This window comes from Myotis myotis, unplaced genomic scaffold, assembly GCF_014108235.1.
Source record: "Myotis myotis isolate mMyoMyo1 unplaced genomic scaffold, mMyoMyo1.p scaffold_m19_p_2, whole genome shotgun sequence".
NCBI classification, from domain to species: Eukaryota; Metazoa; Chordata; class Mammalia; order Chiroptera; family Vespertilionidae; genus Myotis; species Myotis myotis.
The window spans coordinates 35576021-35593279 of record NW_023416324.1 but is presented as its reverse complement, the minus strand read 5'-3'; the positions used below and the strand labels follow the sequence as shown (position 1 = coordinate 35593279).

At 43.7% G+C, this 17259-nt stretch overlaps 1 protein-coding gene across 3 annotated transcripts in view; it reads right to left on the bottom strand.

The window, feature by feature from the left end:
- Positions 1 to 17259, bottom strand: part of SCP2 (sterol carrier protein 2) — a 111067-nt gene that overhangs the window by 48188 nt on the left and 45620 nt on the right. For all 3 annotated transcript variants that reach the window (XM_036349061.1, XM_036349060.1, XM_036349059.1), the window contains one exon: positions 11274 to 11381. In XM_036349061.1, the coding sequence (XP_036204954.1) occupies positions 11274 to 11381 (108 nt within the window). The remainder of the gene's footprint in view (positions 1 to 11273; positions 11382 to 17259) is intronic.

Here is a 17259-nt window from a genome sequence, read left to right as displayed (position 1 = left end):
CATAGTGACCAGTCATTCCTAGTCTTTCTGCTGTTAGGGTCAGTTTGCATATTATCCTTTTACTATATAGGATAGAGGCCTGGTGCACAGGTGGGGGCCGGCTGGTTTGCCCTGAAGGGTGATCCGGATCAGGGTGGGGGTCCCGCTTGGGTGCCTGGCCAGCCTGGGTGAGGGGCTGATGGCTGTATGCAGCTGGTCACACCCCCTTCAGCGCTAAGGATGTCTGACTGCAGCTTAGGTCTGCTCCCTGCTGGCAAATGGACATCCCCCAAGGGCTGCCAGGCCGCCAGAGGGATGTCTGATTGCCATCTTAGCCCCAATCCCCCGGGGAGCAGGCCTAAGCCAGCAGGTGGTCATCCCCCGAGGGGTCCCAGACTGCGAGAGGGCACAGGCCGGGCTGAGGGGCCCCCTACCCCCGAATGCACAAATTTTTGTGCAGCGGGCCTCTAGTCTTTTCATATAAAAACTAGAGGCCTGGTGCACGAAATACGTGCATGGGTGCAGTCCCTGGGCCTGACTGGCAATCAAAGCATGAGCATCTGGCATGGAAGGGCAGGTCCCAGCTGACCTCTGGACCCTGGGCAGCACCTGGGCCCCCGGGCTCCCACATGCCCCCTTCCACCTGAGTCACGGACCCAGCACCCAAGTCCCCATGCGGAGATGTGGTGACTGTAGCCAGATACCGCAAGCCGAGGCGCAGCATGGGCCTCAAGGTCACCTTGCGGCGCCGCATGGAAGCTGAGCAGGCAGTGTACCCTCTCCCGGCTGACCAGCCTCGCAGACAGGCTCCTGCATGAACCCACAGGGAGCCCAACCGGCACCTGTGGTCCTGGCAGCTGCAGCAGGCTCACCCAGAAGAGGCCAAGCGGGTGCAGGGCGGGCTCCTCGGGGGGCACCTGACACCTGAGCACGGGATGGGGGGGGGGAAGGGGGGCTTACCTGGTGCACCAACCCTGGAATCCCAGGGAAGGGTAGCAGGGGGAGTGAGAGCAAGCTTGGCAGACACCCCACATTCTCACCACACCTCCGTCCCTGTCACCCCCGCCCCCAGGTAGCTGGCAAGAGGTCGCAGCCCCCCACTTGAGCACCATGGGAGGTTGGTCACCACCACCCACCCCCAGTTCTCCATCCCAGCCTGGGGCCCGGCCGCAATCGGGCGATCAGGACCTGCCAGTCTCTGGTCACTGTTTGTGGGGTAATAGGTCAGGGCTGGGCCCCCGCCTAGCTCCCTCAGCACCTGGAAGCCGGGTGGTGGCCCTGCCCTCCACCGCCACTGCAGGTCGCCATCTGTGGGGTGATCAGCGGGGCAATTGGGCCCCTGCTCGCACACACCTTGGCCTGGTGCCCCCTGCTCACCTGCTTCACCATCCCACCTCGGTCCTGCTCTCATTGGGGCCCATTGGGGCCAGCAGCACCTCCACTACCGCCCGCTGCCAGCACCATGTCACCAACGCCCGCCATGTTCCGCGCCGCCCCCTGGTGGTCAGCGCACATCACAGCGAGCGGTCAAACTCCCAGTCGAGGGGACAATTTGTATATTAGGCTTTTATTATCCTATCTAATAAAGAGGGAATATGCTAATTGACCCTCACACTGTCACAAAGATGGCGGCAACCACAGCCAATAAGGAGGGATTATGCTGATTGAGTGCCCCGCCCTCAAAGATGGTGGCGCCCACAGCCAATAAGGAGGGAATATGCTAATTGACTGCCCCACCCTCAAAGATGGCAGCGCCACAGCCAATGAGGGAATATGCTAACTGACTGCCCCACCCTCAAAGATGGCAGCGCCACAGCCAATGAGGGAATATGCTAATTGCTGCCCCACCCTCAAAGATTGCAGCGCCCACAGCCAATAAGGAGGGAATATACTAATTTCTGCCCCACCCTCAAAGATGGCAGTGCCCACAGCCAATAAGGAGGGAATATGCTAATTGACCGCCATGTTCTCAATGATGGCAGTGCCCAAAGCCACAAAATGGCAGCACCCAGTCCCCCTTAGTCCTGCCAGGGTGATAGGCACACCGCAAGGTCGGGCCCACTGGGCCCACTTCGCGTGCCTCCAGAGTCCCCCAGTTCCCTCAGTCCCCCAGCCGCCCAGGGCCGGCCGAGTCTTGCGCTACCAGCAGTGGCAGCAGCAGAGGTGTGATGGCACGTTGTCTTTCCCTGACCACTGGGTCACCTTTCACCCCTGAGGGCTCCCGGACTGTGAGAGGGGGCAGGCCAGGCTAAGGGATCCCCCTCCAGTGCATGAATTTTCATGCACTGCACCTCTAGTATAGGATAATTAGCTTAGGACTCAGCTACATAGATACACAGTTTAGTTGCTATTGAAAACAAACCTTTCAAACACCCATCAAGCACTCTACTAAGTACTGAAGCTATAAAGAATTCAAGGTATACTAAAAAGTGCTAATAAAGATAAGTAATAAATGCTATGGAAAACCACAGAATGGAAACACTACAAGGTCTGTTACCTGAAATATTTTCTTCCTCCTGCTACCCTGAGCCCATAACTTTTCCTATACTTTTAAGACAGCCAAATACAAAGAAGTCAATTCAGCTTTAGTTTCAAATTAGACATCTAAAGGCCTCAGCATGAGAGTCTTCTTTTTTACAGCTGCATAGTAGGCCACAGCTTTTCTATCCACTCATCTACTGATGGGTACCTTTGAGACAGCATGGAAGGACCAGGAGAGTATCATGCTAAACAAAATAAGCCACTCAGAGAAAACAGTATCACATGATCTCTCTTATATGTGGAATCTAATGAACAAAATAAACTGATGAACAAGACTGATCCAGAGACATAGAAGCATGGAATAGACTGATGAATCTCAGAGGAAAGGCAGGGCTAGGGGGGTTGGTGGGGAGAGATTAACCAAAGAATTTATAAGCATATATGCATAACCCATGAACACACATGATAGTGTGGTGAAGGCCTGGGAGGACTGGGAATAGCTGAGGGGTGGAGGGGGTCAATGGGAAGTAAACGGGGGCATCTGTAATACTTTCAACAAGAAAGATAATTCAAAAAATAAAGGCCTTAGCATTGTGTTCTATTATTGGGGCCCGGCTTTTTTTATTATTAAATATACTTTTATTGATTTCAGAGAGGAAGAGAGAAGGAGAGACTAAGATAGAAACATTAATGATCAGAGAGAATCATTGATCAGCTGCCTCCTACACACCTCACACTGGGGATCAAGTCCATGTGCCCTGACCAGGAATTGAACTGTGACCTCCTGGTTCAATTGAACTGAGCCATGCTGGCTGGGCAGAGCCTGGCTTTTTGGAAAAAAAAAAAAAAAGTTTTGCTGAGTTTCAGAGGGCAAAATGCTTTAATGGACTCAGCATACAAAGAAAGATGAGTATTTATGTAACAGCAGATTTTTCTTCCAAAAGTTATAAAATTATCAACCTAGAATGCTACCAAATGTAAAATACCATGTTAAAAAAAAGTAATATGATGACATTTTCAGACATACAAAGCTGAAAGGATTTGCCACCATACTGCAACATCCCCACTAAGAAATGTAAAAGGGAGTTCTTTAGGCAGAAGAAAAATAATAGCAGATGGGAATATGAATTCACACAAAGGAATGAAGAGCCCTGGGAGAGGTAGTAACTACATGGGTAAATATATAAGTTTTTTCTCTTATTGTTTAAATGTCTTTAAAAGATTATTTTTTGAACAAAAATAATAATTCATTGTGGGGTTTATAACATGTAGGGTATGGCAAAAGTAGGCTTACAGCCCTAGCTGGGTTGACTCAGTAGACAGAGGAGTGGATAGAAGGGTCCAGGGTTCGATTCCAATCAAAGGCACATACCAAAAAGTGGTTGCAGGCTCCCAGCCTTGGTAGGGGGCATACAGGAGGCAACGAATTGATATGTCTCTCTCACATTAGTGTTTCCCTCTGTCTCTCCCTCTACCTTCCACTCTCTCTAAAAATCAATGGAAAAATATCCTCAGGTGAGCATTAAAAAAAAAAAAAGTAGGCTTACAGCTGTTTGTATGGAAAATAATAAATCTATAATAAAATTATACTATGCTAATTAGACCAGAAGTCCTTCCGGGTGACCTTCTAGACGAAGCTGGGACTGGGAGGGAAGCCCGGGTCCCAGGTGCCAGAGGGAAGCCGGTGCCGGCAGCTGGGGGAAGGAAGGCCTATTCTTGCACAAATTTCGTGCATCGGGCCTCTAGTGATAATATAAGAATAAACTGTTTCACATACTCACAACTATAAATCTACTTTTGACTTGGCCAGTATACAAAAGAAATACAGGAGATGGAAGTATACTATTAGTGAAGAGGTATAATATCATTTAAAGATAGACTATAATAAACCATAGAAAAATGGAATCAGCCGAAACTGGTTTGGCTCAGTGGATAGAGCGTCGGCCTGCGGACTCAGGGGTCCCAGGTTCGATTCCGGTCAAGGGCATGTACCTTGGTTGCGGGCACATCCCTAGTGGGAGATGTGCAGGAGGCAGCTGATCAATGTTTCTCTCTCATTGATGTTTCTAACTATCTCTCTCCCTTCCTCTCTGTAAAAAATCAATAATAATAAAAAAAAAAGTTTTAAAAAAAGAAAAATGGAATCATAAAATAAATCCAAAAGGTGGCTAGAAAAAGGAAATAAACAGCTGGGACAAGAAAACACAGATAGTAAGATATTAAAATAAGAAAATAAAATATGGGATATACAGGCACAATCATCCTTTTCTCTCTCTTCCTTTTACTTGACAAGAGCAATAAAAGCCAGGACCTGCTCCCAGCTGGCTCTACCTGACAACAGGTAGTAAGAGTAAACTCTCTCTCTTGTGCTCCATCACTCCTGGCACTGAAGAATGTTCATTAGAGTCTAATGGTAAAATTTACCTCCCCTCACATCACAGTGGCAAAAATGCAAAATTCTAAGTAATAGGAATGAGGATGGGTGGCCTGTAGGATACAATGATAGGTGACATAGATGCTTTGGTAAAAAGTTATTAGGGTTACTGACTTTTAGAGTCAGTATTGGATTTAGGTCTCGTCATCCATTTTCCTAAGAGGTTGTTGTTTGTTTTGTTGTAGTTTTTTTGGTAACCTCTTGTAGAGTAGAAGAGCCAAGCTATGGTTTGAGTATGTGAGGTCCCCTGGCTAAAATTCCATTTATTCACATTTCATTTTCATCCAAATTCTTAACACCTAAGTTAAGATCCTTAAGAGCATTAAAACATGCAAACAAAAATGACATGATAGAATAACATGTGTACCATTAAAAACTATGTGAATTCAGGAGAAATAATCACATCCCACTCAAAGCATCATAGAATTAGAAAGGATCTAAGTGTTCCTCAAATCTCAGGCGCCAACAGATGGGCAAATCCCCTTACAACATTCCCATCAAGTCGTTACTTGTACTTCCCATGCACAGCCTCTGTGCTCCATGCTCTCAGGAAGCAACCTATTCCACTTTTGAGAAACCATGTTCATTTTTTCCAGTATCAGCCAAAAATATTCCTTCCCATGATTTCTTCCCAATGATCCTAATTCTTCCCACACTCCACAAGTTCATTCCTTCTGCCCCCTACAAACTTTCAGATGTTAAACGGTCATTAATTTATTCAACCATCCCCTTTACATGTGTAAAATCTTGTACTGGGCATTGTTCAGGGCACAGAGACAAATGAAATTTGGATCCTGCCTTCACAGGCTCTTAGTCAAATAGGAGAGATTTTTTTAAAGCCATAAATAATATAATACGTACTACACACAAATGTCAAAAGAGAAATGCAGAGAAAGCATAGCAAGAGTTCAGAAAAGGGAAAGATTAATGCAATCTATGGAAGGGGTCAAGAAGTCAGGAAAAGCTTCATGACTGTTATCTGACACTTGAGATGGACCTTGAAAATGGGCTTTTCCACTGAGGATAGGGCAGTGAAGTAGAGTCCCGTGGGTAAGAGTTTGGACTCTTGAAATACACGGCCCGATTTGAATCCTAGCTTTGCCACTCTCTAGTTTGGTGACTTTGTGCAAGTTACTCTGTGCTTCTATTTTCCTTTTTTATAAAATATAAAAATAGGTATGAGATTTATGCATTTATACATGAAAAATACTGAGAACAATATCCAGCACTTGGCATTTTATAAGTGTTTGCTGTTGTTATTATTATTGAGAAAATAGCAAAGACAGAGTTTGTAAAAGTGAGAAGGCATTAAATCTGTCTTGGTAAAAGCAAACAGTCCAGTCCAGTATAAACATGCTGCTTCTTCGTGCTTCTCCCCCAAAACCCAAGTAGGTATAAATGTTAGCACAGAACCTGGCATGCGGTGGGTATTTAATAAAACCTTCACCCTGCCATTCCCCTTTCCCCTTTCCTTTCCTTCATAGCTCTGGTTTGTACTTTGCCTAAGGTAGTCATATTCTGCCTTGCATTATGATTATTTGTGTTATTACATAATCTGTCTCTTATATGCTTCCTAAGGTTATCCTATCTAATACAAGAGAAACATGGTAATTGGCGTACGACCGCTACCCTTCCCATTGGCTAATCAGCGAGATATGCAAATTAACTGCCAGCCAAGATGGCGGCCGGAGGCCAGGCAGCTTGAAACTAACATGAGGCTTGCTTGCTTCAGTAACAGAGGACTCCAACGTTCCCCACCTGCCTTGCCGGCCTCTGAGCCTGCAGTTTAAGAAACATTGTAACGAATATAGAAGCTAAACAAAACCCCCAAAACCTGCTTTCAGCGAGCCCGGGATCTCAGAGCTGGAGTTGATACAGAGTTTCGATTATAGAACCGAAACAAACCAGATACCTGCTTTCAGGAGTGGAGGCCTAAGAGCTGGAGTCTCAGAGCTAAAGCTGGCCCAGAATAAAAAAAGAAAAAGAAAAAAAAGGAGCGGTTGGGAGCTTCCATCACCTGCCAGCCTGAAAACAGCCCTTAGCCCCTCACCCAGACTGGCCAGGCACCCCAGTGGGGACCCCCACCCTGAAGGGTGTGTGACCAGCTGCAAACAGCCTTCAGCCCCTCACCCAGGCTGGCCAGGCATCCCAGTGGGGACCCCCACCCTGATCCAGGACACCCTTCAGGGCAAACCAGCCGGCCCCCACACGTGCACCAGGCCTCTATCCTATATAGTAAAAGGGTAATATACCTCCCAGCACCTGGATCAGCGGAGCCGTGAGGCCTCCCGGCACCGGGATCAGCATGACAGGGGGCAGCGCCCAAACCCCCTGATCGCCCTGCAGCTCTGTGTGTGACAGGGGGTGGGGCCACAACCTCCCTATCAACCCTGCTCTGTTCTTGACAGGGGAAGGCGCCCCAACCTCCTGATCAGTCCTGCTCTGTGCCTGATACGGGGAGCTCCCCAACCCCCTGATCGCCCTGCAGCTTTGTGTGTGACAGGGTGCGCCCCAACCCCCTGATCGGCCCTGCTCTGTGTGTGACAGGGTGCGGCGCCCCAATCCCCCCCCCCCACGGCCCTGCTGTGTGTGATGGGGTAGAGCCATAACCTCCCCATCGGCCCTGCCTTGAGTGACAGTGGCGGCGCCCCAACCCCCTCATCGGCCCTGCTCTGTGGGTGATAGAGGGCGGCGCCCCAACCCCCCCTCCCCCACGGGCCCTACTCTGTGTGTGATGGGGTAGAGTCATAACCTCCCCATCGGCCCTGCCCTGAGTGTGACAGTGGCAGCGCCCCAACCCCCTGATCCGCCCTGCTCTGTGTGTGACAGGGGGCGGTGCCCCAACTCTCCTATCGCCCCTACTCTGTGAGTGACGGGGGGGGGGGGGGTAGCTCCTCAACCCCCTGATGGGCCCTGCTCTGTGCGTGACGGGGGGGGGGGGGGGTAGCTCCCCAACCCCCCTGATGGGCCCTGCTCTGTGCGTGACAGGGGGGAGCTCCCAAACCCCCTGATTGACCCTGCTCTGTGCGTGACTGGGGGGAGCTCCCCAACCCCCTGATGGGCCCTGCTCTGTGCTGCCAGGGGGGAGCTCCCCAACCCCCTAATGAGCCCTGCTCTGTGCGTGACGGGGGCAGTGCCCCAACCCCCGGATTGGCCCTGCTCTGTGCGTGACAGGGGGTGGCGCTGCAACCTCCACATCGACCCTGCCTTAAGTGTGACAGGGGGCGGTGCCCCAACCCCCCAATCGGCCCTACCCTGAGCGTGACTGGGGGTGGCATCGCAACCCCCTGATCCGCCCTGCTCTGTGCATGACAGGGGCGGCACCCCAACTCCCCAATTGGCCCTGCTCTGAGCCCGACCAGGGGCTGCACCTAGGGATTGGGCCTGCCCTCTGTCACCCGGGAGCAGGCCTAAGCCAGCAGGTCGTTATCTCCCGAGGGGTCCCAGACTGCGAGAGGGCACAGGCCAGGCTGAGGGATCCCCCCTTCCCCCCAAGTGCACAAATTTTTGCGCACCGGGCCTCTAGTTATTAATAACAAACTATAACATTCACTAATGACTGATTACTATAATCATGTTGCATTCATTTCCCTTTTGCGCCTTACACGCAGGCGTACCATTTCTCTCCACTAATACTAGCAGTGAATATTTTAGCAGCCGATTGCCACATCATTAGTCTTGGACTGACTTGTTTGGTGTGCGCAACAGGAAATATTTCGCTTTTGGAGAACAAGAAAAATAGGTTTATTTGCGTTATGCTTATTAATTTGTGCAGTTATTCAGTGTCTGGTAAGTTAATGTTCAAGAAAAACTATTAATTTTTATTAAAATGTTCTATTATTTTATGTTAACCATTACTCATTTATTTCAGCCCTTTGTATTCAGCATGTCTCTATCAAAATAAACCTATGTTTCTATGAAAATTGAAGCTTTGTTTTTTTGCAGCCCACCTAATCTTAAAACCTTGTTTATTTGGCCCGTGTTAGCCTTTGAGTTTGACATGCTTGATCTAAGGGAAAAGAGGTCAGTGTGCTGGACTAAATAATCAGGTATCGCATGTTTTAAAAATTCTTGCAGCACACCAGTGTGCCTTGGCATACCGGTTGAAAACTGCTGTCCTAGAGTCCCAGGAATATGTCACACATTTTCAAAGCCTCCTACAAACATCCCATTGCCCAGATTTTTCTTTAGAAGTTTTTTTGTTGGTCTGTTTTTTCCCCCAATTGTTATTGGTACCTCAGGCAGCTATGTTGTAAAATAGTTGTTGCTGATTGTTCTTAACAAATGTCCTGGGAAAATACTGTTTGCACATGACAAGTTCTCAGTTAGGTCACATAAAAACAAGACTTTTGAATAGGGTTTACCAGGAATGACAAGTCACATAATGACAACTCTCTGAGAAGGGGGTTTTGAAAGAGTTCTAACTCCATTCTGACTCCTCCAGTGCCAACGAAACTATTAACTCTCACCATGACCACAGGCTGTTGGTTTCCAAGGCTACTATGGAGTCGGGGAAAGGAGGGTACAAGTCAAAACGCCACAAAGCTTGCTGTTCTTACAGAAATTAAATTATTTCTTTTGTTGTTGCTGTTGCCTTGATTTTTTTCTTCAGCTATTTGTTTTTAATAAATAATCTCCTAGATTGTTGTAAGCCACTGGTTAATTTCCAATGTTCTGAAAAAAGTTAATTTTGACAATTTTTGCCAGTGTTCTTGGTACTTTATAAAGAACAGTATTTTCAGATGTTGTTATTTTCCCACCCCCAATGACACCACTCTCATTCTCACTTTTAGATTCCTCTGAAAGATATTAGACTACTTAAAGCAATAAAAATAATAATATGAAATAAGCCAGTCAATGAAAGAAAAATATCACATGACCTCACTCATTTATGGATAATAAAGACCATTATAAACTGATGAACAAAAATAGATACAGAGGCAGAGCAGCATCGAACAGACTGTCAAACTACAGCGGGAAGGCGGGGAGGGTTTGGGGGCGGGAGGGAGGGTAAGAGATCAACCGAAGGACTTGTATGCATGCATAGAAGCATAACCAATGGACATAAGACACTGGGGGGTAGGGGAAGCCGGGGGAATGTCAAGGGGGAAAAAAAAAAAGGAGGCATATGTAATACTCTTTGTAATACTTTAAGCAATAAAACAAAATTTAAAAAAAAAAAATAATAATAATAATAATATGTTGTGGAGATTATAATATATTCAGAAGTACAATAATAGCACAAAGGATAAGAGGGGAGTAAATGGAAATATTCTGCTGTAAAAATCCCTTTCATTTTATGTGAAGTATAACATTATTTGAAGATAGACTGGAATAAATTTAAAAATCGTGTTGTAAATTAGAGCAAACACTAAGGAATAAAAAAAGAAATAACCCAATAAAAGAGAAAGTAAAATACTAAAAATTACCCAATTAATAAAAAGATAGCATGAAAAAGACAAAGGAGCCAAAGAACAGACAAGACAGAAAACAAAAAGCAAGGTGGCACATTATATTGCAACTACCTGGGCTCGAAGGACTGTATATTGCAACTACCTGTGTATAGGTATCTTACTATCTCTCTCTCTTACTCTCCATCTATCTATGTACACCTATTTCTCTACTAAATTACAAGCTCACTAAATGTGAGTGATAAACAGAAATGAACCAAAATTAATTGCTGTAATGAATACACTATTAATTCTAACATATCTATTTTGGAATCTTGGAATTTATAAAATTTTGCTAAATTAACTAATTCATATATAAGACAATATGGAAAAATATAAAGCTCACCTATCTATATAAAAATAAGTCCCAGAATTTGAATACTAAGTTATTTTAGAAATTTCTTTGTATAATTCCTTCATTTTATAATTAATGAAACTAAGAATCAAAGTGATTGAGTAATTGGTAATTAATCAAAATAGTCGCACAGCCAGTCAGCAGTACAGCCATAATAAAATTCATATTTCATAAGTTCTAGTTCAGCTCTCTCAAAAGAAAAAAATTTCCTTGCAACACCAACCACATATATGACTATATATAATTAAGATGTTCATTTCAAATGATTCATATCTAGCAGGTCTAGCCAGATGTCTATTTGGAAACATCTTGTTAATTAAGTTGTATACCTACTTGAAAATACTCAAACTTTAAAAAATACAAATTGTTAAATTTAGAATATCAACTAATTCAAATTCTCATCAATTAATCAAGATCACTGAAATATACTGTACTAAAAAGAAAAAATACTCTGGCTAAACAATCATTTAAAACACTGGCTACCAAGTTTAGAGAATACAGTCTTTCAAATCAAGAACTAATCATTCACACGCCAAATGATAACAAACAGTGTGTGAGCTCTGTGCAGCATTACCTGTAGCTCCTAGTGGGTGTCCCTTTGAAATCAATCCACCACTAGGATTTATGACCCACTTTCCTCCATAAGTATTATCTCCTCTGTCAACCAGTTTTCCACCTTGTCCTATAAAAGAAAAAATATATTCACAAGCGTTACAAATAATATTGGAACAAATGACATGTTTTTTAAACTTCCATAGAGCCAACAATTTCTTACAGCAAACATTTTTTAACAGTTCGAACTAATAACAAATTGATATAAGCACATTTAAAAGTTAGGTAATAAATATTGAGTAATAAAGGCATATACTTTCAGAACATTTCTTATATGAAAAAAGCACCTATTAATTCCTAAGAGTTCCTGGCTTCCAAAATTGCTACAAGTATAACAGAAATTCAGAGGACCCCCCCCCCCAAAAAAAAAGAATTAAAATGGATACAATTAAATTATAACCACTTTAAAAATTTGTAACTTTGCCAAACTATAATCATTTCCCTACATTTTTAACTGTACTCTCATATACTATACAAATATTCTTAATAATCAGGAAAGAGGGAGGGAGAGGGACAGAAAAAAGAGCACTTTATGAAATAAAGGGAAATGGCTGAAAATACTGTTGAGCCATAAATGTAAACTAAAAGAAAAAAATTACATTACATTCTTAGCAACTTCAACATTCATATAAATTCCCATGACATTCTTCCAAATGGTAAAAAAGTAAATAAAAAGCATGCATTGTATAAATTATTCCTCCAGATGATATTTCTGATAAAGTAATGAGAGGTAAAATCCTGAGGTAATGAGGATAATGGTGGTTGTCAGAGGCAGCTAATAGCTTTGAAGCACTCATTCTGTCAGGCCTTAATTCTAATTATTTCACATGTATTTGCATAATCTAATTATCAAATTTATAAGATATAATTAACATATATCATTATATTAGTTTCAAGTGACATCATAATGAGTTCATATTTGTCTATATTGTGAAATGACCACAATAGGTCTAGTTAACATCCATCCCCAAATGTAGTTGTAAAATTTTTCTTATGATGCTAATTTTGACAATCTATATTCTTAGCAACTTTCAAATATACAATTCAGTATTATTAACTACTAGAGGCCCAGTGTATGAAATCCGTGCACTCTGGGAGTCCCTCAGCCTGGCCTGTGCCCTCTAACAGTCCGGGAGCCCTCGGGGGATGTTCGACTTCCGGCTTAGGTCATCCTAAGCTGGCAGTAGGTCATCCTTAGCACTGCCATGGAGGCAGGAGAGGCTCCCGCCACCACCGCTGCACTCGCCAGCCATCAGCCCAGCTCTGGCTGAGCAGCGCTCCCACTGTGGGAGCGCACTGACCACCGGGGGCGCAGCTCCTGCATTGAGCATCTGCCCCCTGGTGGTCAGTGCATGTCATAGCAACCAGTCGTTCCACCTTTCAGTCGACTTGCTTATTAGCCTTTATTATATAGGATAGTCACCATGTAATGTAGTTGTACATTAAATACCTCATGACCTATTTATTTTATAACTGGAAGTTTGTACATTTTTACTGACCTTCATCCATTTTGCCCAACACCCCAACCCTTGCCTCTGGCAACCACCAATATGTTCTGTGTATATATGAGTTTGTTTTTTTTGTTTTGTTTTGTTTTCAGATTCCATAAACCGAGATCTCATGTAAGTGTATTTCTCTGACTATTTCACTTAGCATAATGCCCTCAAGGTCCATCTGGATTGTTGCAAATGGCAAGATTTTCATTCTTTTTTATAGTTTAATATTCCATTAGGAAATTTTCCAAAGGAAAGCTAAATAAATGGAAACACATACCATCTAATGGATTGGAAGATTCAACATTGTTAACTGACAATTGCCTCTAAATGATCTATAGATTCAAAGAAATCCCAATGAAAATTCCAGCAAGTTTTTTGTTGCTGTATTTATATAAAAATCGACAAACTAATTTTAACATGTGCTTAGAGATGCATAGGACCTAAAATAATTAAATTATTTTTGAAAAGAACTAAGTTGGCCATGACCAGTGTGGCTCAGTTGGTTGAAGCATCATTCCATACACCAAAAGGTGGCAGGTTCGATCTCCAGTCAGGGAACATACTCGGCTTGCAGGTTCAGTCCTTGGTTGGGGCACATGCAGAAGGCGACTAATCAATGTTTCTCGCATCAATGTTTCTCTTTCTCCCTTTCTCTGTTTCTCTCTCTCTCTCTGAGTGCCTCTCTATCTCTCTCTGTCTCTTACTTTCTCTCTAAAATCAATAAAAAGCATATCTTCAGGTGAGGAAATAAATAAATAAGTTTTTTAAAAAAAGACTAAAGTTGGAGAACTTACCCTATTTGATTTCAAGACTTGATATACACTATAGTACTATATAATGTTATTACAGTAGCCAAAATAATTTGGTATTGGTAAAAAGATAAAAATATAGATCAGCCCAGGCCAGTGTGGGTCAGTTGATTGAGCATCGTCCAGTACACCAAAAGGTCACCAGTTCAATTCCCAGTCGGGCACATGCCTAGGTTACAGGTTCGGTCCCCAGTCGGGGTCCATATGGGAGGCAACTGATTGATGTTTCTCTCTCACATCTCTCTGTCTCTCTCCCTTTCTTTCTCTCTAAAAAATCAATAAAAACATATATTTTTAAAAAGACTGTAGATCAATGGAACAGAAGAAAGAGTCCAAAAATGGGCCCTCACATATATATGGGCAATTGACTTTGGACAAAGGTGCCAATGCAATTCAAAGGGGAGAGAAAAGTCTTTTCAGCAAGTAGTGCTGGATATGTGTATAAAATTAAAAAGATTAATATTAACTTTTATTTTATACCATCTACAAAAATTTACTCAAAGTGGATTATATGCTTAAATAAAAAATCTACATTTATAGAATTAGAAATAAAAACAGAAGAAAATCTTTATGACCTTGAGATAGGCAGAAGTTTCTTAGAGTACAAAAAACATAAACCATTAAAAATACTGATAATTTGTATTTCATCAAAATTTTGAAATGCTGTTTTTCAAGCAACACTATTAATAAAACAAAAGGCAAGCCACAGCCTGGGAGAAAATGTTTACAACATACAGATATCAGAAAAATGACTTTATCCAGAATTTATATATACATTCTTACAACTCTTTTTTTTTTTAATTAAATCTTTATTGTTCAGACTATTACAGTTGTTCCTCTTTTTTCCCCCCATAGCTCCCCTCCACCCGGTTCCCACCCCACCCTCCCCCCGCCCCCACTGTCCTCATCCATAGGTGCACGATTATTGTCCAGTCTCTTCCCGCATCCCCCACACCCCTTTCCCAAGAATAGTCAGTCCACTCCCTTTCTATGCCCCTGATTCTATTATATTCACCAGTTTATTCTGTTCATCAGATTATTTGTTCACTTGATTTTTCGATTCACTCAATAGATGTGTATTTGTTGTTCATAATTTGTATCTTTACCTTTTTCTTCTTCTTCCTCTACTTAAAGGATACCTTTCAGCATTTCATATAATACTGGTTTAATGGTGATGAACCCCTTTAGCTTTTCCTTATCTGTGAAGCTCTTTATCTGACCTTCAATTCTGAATGATAGGTTTGCTGGATAAAGTAATCTTGGTTGTAGGTTCTTGGTATTCGTCACTTTGAATATTTCTTGCCACTCTCTTCTGGCCTGCATAGTTTCTGTTGAGAAATCAGCTGACAGTCGTATGGGTATTCCCTTGTAGGTAACTGACTGTTTTTCTCTTGCTGCTTTTAAGATTCTCTCTTTGTCTTTTGCTCTTGGCATTTTAATGATGATGTGTCTTGGTGTGGTCCTCTTTGGATTCCTTTTGTTTGGGGTTCTCCGCACTTCCTGGACTTGTAAGTCTATTTCTTTCACCAGGTAGGGGAAGTTTTCTGTCATTATTTCTTCAAATAGGTTTTCAGTATCTTGCTCTCTCTCTTCTTCTGGCACCCCTATAATTTGGATGTTGGTATGCTTGAAGCTATCCCAGAGGCTCCTACGCTATCTTCGTATTTTTGGATTCTTTTTTCATTTTGCTTTTCCGGTTGGGTGTTTTTTGCCTCTTTGTATTTCAAATCTCTGACTTGATTCTTGCGATCCTCTGGTCTGCTTTTGGGAGTCTGTATAATATTCTTTATTTCAGTCAGTGTATGCTTAATTTCTAGTTGGTCCTTTATCACAACATTGAGGGTCTCACTAGATTTCTTGAGGGTCTCATTAAGTTTATCGGCTGTTTCTAGAAAATTCTTGAAAAACCTTAAAAGTGTGGTTTTGAACTCTATATCCAGTCGTTTGCTTTCCTCCATTTCTGTCATTTGTGACCTGTTTCTTTGTCTCTGCATTTTTTATGCTTCGCTGTGTCGATAAAGCGGCTTTCTGTGCTGGGTGTCCTATAGGGCCCAGTGGCTCAGCCTCCCCAATTACTTGAGGTAGACACTCTTGGTGCACCCCCTTGTGGGCTTTGTGCACAGTCTTGTTGTAGTTAAGCCTTGATTGTTGTAGGTAACACTGGGAGGAATTGACCTCCAGGCCAATTGGCTGTGAGAATCAGCTGTGTCTACGATGGGAGAACTTCTGTGCTGAAGACACCCTTATGGGGCAAGACTTGCTTCAGTGGGGCTTTGGTGCTCACTGAGTCTGCCCCCTGAGTGTGTCCCTTATGGATCTGAGGAGTTGTAATTGGATGGTCCGGCTCTTGGATCTAAGGAGGTGCTAATCTAGCCTCTGCCTGGGGCTACCCAGCAGAAGCCAGCTGTAAAGCAATGCAAGTTGCCTTGGGGCCTTGGGCCAGCTGCAGTTTGTTAAGTAATTTTCAGATTACAAAGGGCCGGGCCTTTCATATGCAAAAGCCTCCTTGCATGGCTTGGGTGGGGCGGGGCCCCAGGGGATCAACAGGGCGGGAGGAACAAGCAGTATGGCTGCTCTCAGTACTGCCCTCAGAGGCCCTGGCAATCGCTGTGAGCACCTCCGAGAGAAAGCTGCCCTCAAGTTCCGACCGATGTCAGATAGTCCCGTTTCTCCCATATGAGTCTGGGTCCCCAGAGACTCGCCTGGAACTGGAGCTCAGAGCTTGAGACTCCCTCCCGATTGAAAAAGACAGTCACGTCCTCAGCCGCCAGCCCTCTCCACATGCACTCCCGCACCTTTGTATTTTACTCCTGTACTGCAGCTCCTCTGAGTCTCAGTGTGCTTTTCTCTTTCCTTTTAGTTGTAGAATTTCCACTCAGCCAGCCTTCCTGTGGTTCTGGATGATGTCCGTTCCATCTTTTAGTTGTATTTTTGAAGTGGTTGTACGAGGCAGCAATCTCCGGTGTTTACCTATGCCGCCATCTTGGTTTCTCTCGCCCAAGGTCAAATCGCATCCGACGCTGCCATGGCACAAAATCCAATCTTACAACTCTTAAAGAAGGCAAACAACCCAGTAATTAAAGGACAAAAGTTCTGAACAGACACTTCACACAAAAAAATACATGTAGCCCTAACCGGTTTGGCTCAGTGAAAAGAGCGTCGGCCTGCGGACTGAAAGGTCCCAGGTTCGATTCCGGCCAAGGGCATGTACCTTGGTTGCGGGCACATCTCTAGTAGGAGGTGTGCAGGAGGCAGCTGATCGATGTTTCTCTCTCATCGATGTTTCTAACTCTCTATCCCTCTCCCTTCCTCTCTGTAAAATATCAATAAAATATATTTAAAAAAAAAAATACATGTATAACCAATATGCACAGAAAAAGATGCTAACATCATTAGTCATCAGTGATATAAAAATAAGACATACTACATACTCCTTAGAATGGCTAAACTTTTAAAAACTGGCCCCAGTAAGTATTGGTAAGGATGTAAAGCAACTAAAACTCTCATACACTGCTGGTAGTAATGGAAAATGGTGCAACCACTTTAAACATGAAAAGAGAAATCCTCCAGGTCCCACAAACTAGTTTTTCCATTTTTCTTTCTGCAAATCTTCAAACACAATTTGAAATATCGAGTTACAAAT